General features: G+C 44.0%; 1 protein-coding gene across 1 annotated transcript in view; it reads right to left on the reverse strand.

Annotated features, from left to right (window-relative positions):
• LOC113210011 (homeobox protein extradenticle-like) overlaps window positions 1-5176 on the reverse strand; it is a gene marked incomplete in the record, with an annotated part of 156880 nt that overhangs the window by 27922 nt on the left and 123782 nt on the right. The window contains 2 exon segments of the mRNA XM_052267304.1: window positions 1481-1525; window positions 4584-4720. Of these exon segments, the coding sequence (XP_052123264.1) occupies window positions 1481-1525; window positions 4584-4720 (182 nt within the window).

Genomic DNA, 5176 nt, shown 5'->3' on the forward strand with positions numbered 1-5176 from the left:
CCCCCCCCTCTCTTCCCTCTTTCTCCGGAGCCGGCCCTGGCCGCTTGGTTGACTTGGCACATAATGCTTCGCCCCGGGCGGGGCCTTTCAAGGCCCAACAACAACCCCTTCCCCCTCCCTCAGTCAGAAAAGCAAGGCGCCAAACCGTGCCGCACGCAGTATGAATGATACCAGCACAACGTGCGCGGCGTCGAGAAACTGGGGGGCGAGAGAGCCGAGACTGGATAGAACAAAAATAAAATAAAAGTCTGCGTGGAATCTGAAGAAAAGAGTACGATGTCACCTACACAGAAACACATACCCTTGCTTAGAAACTTTTAAAGGGAACAGTTAAGTGTTATCACGTTACATTTTTTGGGAAGTTTAAGTGCGCTTTAGTTCAGCAGTTTTCAAAGGAACACAATCCCACACTAGCGTACTTCCACTGCAGTGGTGACCGCTGGCGACTATGTTAGTCACAATCTTTTCATTCTGATGACACTTGAAAAAAACATGGGATGTAAAACGTTTTTAGAAATACTAAGGGAACGTCACAACGATAGCAAAAAATTTTTTAAAAAATAGAGGAGAGTTAATTGTAGTTACTAGGTATTGTTATAGACCAAAAGGCTGATCCTTGGTCCCATAAGCGATGTTCATTTCTGATCGGTGATCGGTGTATTCTATGATTTGTTTTATAGCCCATTTACTTAGCGCTCACTTTCGATGGGTACAGTAGTTCTACAGTGCTGCGCCTATTTGCAGGCTTACCAACGCTTGGACTGCAACACAACACTTTTTAGAAGCACGTACTTTTGGACGTGTCCCAAGTTATCTTTTCAACAAGTATTCTAGCTTGAAAGGAATATTTTTGTCAGTTTATTGTATTCTGGTCAAAACATTAAATTTTGCACTCACGTCTAACTCGTAACTTACATGGATCGGGAAGGTTATCTCCTTCGCGGCTTTCTTACTCAGATTCTTTATCCTTTATTGCTTTAAAGGATCGTTTGAATTCATCCTCTCCTCTATGAAGGCATTCAATTATCGTTAAACACGTCAGACGAACAAAATTTCAACGAGACTTTTAGCTTTCAGCAGAGACGTGTGTTTGTGTGCGCGGCGCCCACCCCGGTCCTCTTTCAGGCATAATGTAGTGTATAGTGTACGGAATGGAAGCTTTCAAGCGTATCACCGCGCTATTGTTCGTGGGGCTGGGGGAGGGGCACTCTGACTGCCCCTCGGTCCCCTAGAGACCCCCTTCTCCCAGTCCGATCCACGACGTACACTTTCTGCGGACGGGCAGGCACTCGTGTCCTACTCGTTTCACCCTGATTTTAAGACCAAATCGCAATGAAACGACTATGTATTCGCTTATAGGATGCAGCGACCTAAAAGTTTCTCTTCGAAGAACGTTTAGTGCAAACACGGGTCTATTATGTCTAGAATGAATAATTTTGGTATTATTGCTAATCCTACTCGTCGATGAGTTTGTGCTCACCTGGTGCATAGGGTCGAAGCCCATGCCGGAGTCAGCGTACGAGGGCTGAAACACACCACCCATAAGCCATTAGACGCATCATCAGACCCTTATGTTGACACGAATATGACCTTTCGTTTCCCCCTGCTGAGCTCGTAAACAGTAGTCCTAGGGTTTAATTATTTTTAAACAGTTGCTTCTCGCCTAAAAGTGGCAGGTTACTAAAAACAGACAGCTCCAGAGGGAAGTTGAAAAGTCACGTGGCGTGTCAGAGTTGCGAATCTTCCAATATCTTATTGTAAACACAAAATGGTAGTTTGGCTCTCCAGACGCTCGCTCTCTCACTCTTGGCCACTTTCTTTCTGCATGCCGTAAGTTAAAGCAGCGTTATAAAGCGAGTTAAGGATTGCTAAACGAAGCCGAGCAAGTCCCACCGTCATATTCAATCAAACGAAACGTTTTTTTTTTAAATCTTTGAAATTTTTCGTTAGTAAATGAAAGCAATAGTGAGTGCTTATAGCCAATTATGACGTCCTGTCTATTTGAAATCGTGGTTCGTATGCATGATATAGAAAACGTTCCCTTCTGTCAAGTCTGTGCTCAACTAACATCAACACACAGCCGTTCAGGTGGCATGCGTGAAGTCCTATCACAACTAATGTCTGATTCCAAGCGATAGTCTCTACTCCTCTGTGCTCTAAATGGGCTCAATGTTAATGTGCAGTTAGTGTAGTTGCCATGCGGGAAGGGGAGCCTATGGCTCAACTAGTGCTACAAATTCCGCCAAATGTCAAACAACTTTATTTTTGTCTCTCACAGAAATACAAAAAAAGGCGTACATTGCCACACAGAGGGAACCCTGAGTCAGTACAGGGCCACCACAACAATCATACAAATCCTAAGCTTACATAACAATTCTTGTAGTCATTTATTTAGAATTATCCGTATACTTGGTCTAAACCTAGACTTAAATCTATGAAGTTTAATTTTACAATACTCAAGATTTTACTCTTAAAATGTAAACGTAAGCGTTAACCTAAAAAAAATATCATACCTAAAACCAAAATACACAAAAAGGGGGGGAAATTAAATGTTAACCTACAAAACAACATAAAATTGTGATGCCTAAACAAAACAAAAAAAACAAAGGATGATATGAGGTGGTCCGAGCTCCCCCTGCAGTATCCAACCAAAGCTTTAAAGGGACAAAAGAGGGCGGCCCCACCGGCATCGCCACCGCTGTCAGCCATCAGCACGGTCTCCGCCGCAGATCCACTGGCAGTCAATAACAAAATGAGCAAATTCCCACATAATTTCAGCGTCCTCTTCAATCTAATTTTTCTAAAACTCAGCACTGGTAAAACAAATGTGCAATATTTGTACACCAACGAGTGCACATCATGAATTTACACATAACATGATCCAGGTAGAACAAAATGGTGTGCAGCTTCTATGCGAATCGGAAATGTCTTTGCACACCTATCGACTTTTAGTTAGACACGACATGTGTTTCAACTTTCCATACTAGAACTTGTAAATCAATTGCGACGTGCAAAATTAAACACTTGTTTTCCCAGTGAATTTATCCTGTGGCAAAACTCTGGCGATGACTGTGCAGAAGTGACCATAATGGCCTCACTTCAGGACTCACCACTGGCAAGTCGCATGTTATTTTATAAAACAAAACAAAAAACAGCAAAATAAAACAGCATTTCGAGCGAAATGCTTTCATTGTTTTTAAAACAACAAAATTTGATAAAAATTTGCGACGCGGTTAGCGGTCAAGCTTGAAGTGATTATGCCGGGGGACCAACAGCCCGTACGTACTTAAGGACAATTTTATTTACCGTACTTTCATGTTTTCGTTTCTAATAAAAATAAAGTTAAATAGATCAAATATTTGTACTTTACATGATAGTGTGTGCTACCGCAAAAAGCGCTTTGATGCAAAACACTACACACTTTAACCCATTCATGCCCACTGTCAATTAAAGTGCACAGTGCGCCCCATTCTCTTTAGACTTTTCAATTCAGGCAATGTAAAAACAAGAATTGGTATACTCATATTACCCTTATGCGTTAATACAATCAAGTTTTCGTACTAGTAAATTCATAAAAAACATCAATTAAATTAGGATGTACAACATCCGCTAAAGATTCTGGTTTCTCAATCGATTTCAAATGCAGTAAAAACATTTTTTCTTGGTATACTCGTATTACCCTTATCAAGTTACAATAAATGCACAGTAGTTTCTTTTCGTATAAGTTAAAAGGTCTGTACAAAAAAAGTCATCACCTAAATAAAATGCCTGTGGGTACAAATGAGTTAAAAATCTGATTGTGCAGGATGGCCGGCCGTGCCACGCGCAGACCCACGGGCAGAGAAACAACCCCATCGCAAACGACACCCGGTAAATAAAAGGAACAATTTTAAAAGAGAGTTAAAAACTTCCGCAAAAGACGTACAAAAATACATAAGCTACATACACACACAGACGGCTTACCCTGTGCGAAACAAACGATCCTCTCCCCAAAACACAACAACGGGCCGCCGGTAGACACACCGGCGAGAAAATTCAAAACGGAAAAAACGCATCGTATACGATTGGGAAACCCACGCAAGTAAGGCGAAGGTCTAGGCACGTTTGCGATGGAGTGGAAGAATATAACGACCATAAAACAATAATTTGATCCCAGGTTTATCAAAAACCAGGCGTCTCGAACCCGACCGAGTTGCGTCCCGCTTTGGAGAGATTGTCACTGAAAGAGTAGCAGAAACAAAATAATCATTTTTGCGAATACTTTCAGTGCGTCCCCCGTTTAACCCACGAGAGTCACGTCCGTAACTCGGCCAGGCTGGCGCTATAGCACTCACAACATTTTAAAAAACTCTCTAGTATACAGAGAAAAAATACAACAGCACCGTGAGCGAGGGCTGGCCGGCCGGCGTCACACTTCAATACTCTATGTACAAGGCGTATACTTCAGGCGTATCACATAGCGTGAGAGAGCTTCACGCCGGGGCCCGGGGGAGGGCGAGAGGGGAAGGGGGAGGAGGGAGAGGGCGGGAGGGGAAGTGTTAGGGGCTAGGCGTTGGGGCAGGCCAGTATCCGGGGCCACCCACCTGCGACCCGGACATGGGGGACGAGTAGTCTCCGTTCATGCCCATGGAGTACCCCATCGAGTCCTGGCCGGGCGCGGGAGACATCATGGGGGTGGGGGTGCCCTGCGAGGGCGGGCCCAGGCTGTACGGCGACGCGCCTGAAACACAAGAGAGAAAACACGTGTAAGTTCACTGGCAAAAACATGTGAGCGATGCGGTACAGCGCGGTGTGTTGTGGTTATTGCTCCTATTACACCAAAATGATTTACAGGATTTTAAATAGAGCGCTCCATGAAGTGGCTCGGCCAGCGCGCGCACAAGCACACACACACACACACACACACACACACAACATAACGTATTTTAAAAGTCCCACTCTTGAAATGACACGAAACCACGGCAGGAAACAGCTGCGGCGGTAACGCTAGATGAATGGGACACAAATAATGCGGACAAAATAAAAAGGGAAAAATAGGTATAACAAGCGCGTGACACATGTATGTCGCGTCTCGGACAAGGGCAGCGTTCTCTCTCTCTCTCTCTCTCTCTCTCTCTCTCTCTCTCTCTCTCTCTCTCTCGCACGCAGCCGATTAAAATTTTCATGTCGTGCACGC

Source organism: Frankliniella occidentalis, unplaced genomic scaffold (genome assembly GCF_000697945.3).
Source record: "Frankliniella occidentalis isolate FOCC.00 unplaced genomic scaffold, Focc_3.1 Scaffold50, whole genome shotgun sequence".
NCBI classification, from domain to species: Eukaryota; Metazoa; Arthropoda; class Insecta; order Thysanoptera; family Thripidae; genus Frankliniella; species Frankliniella occidentalis.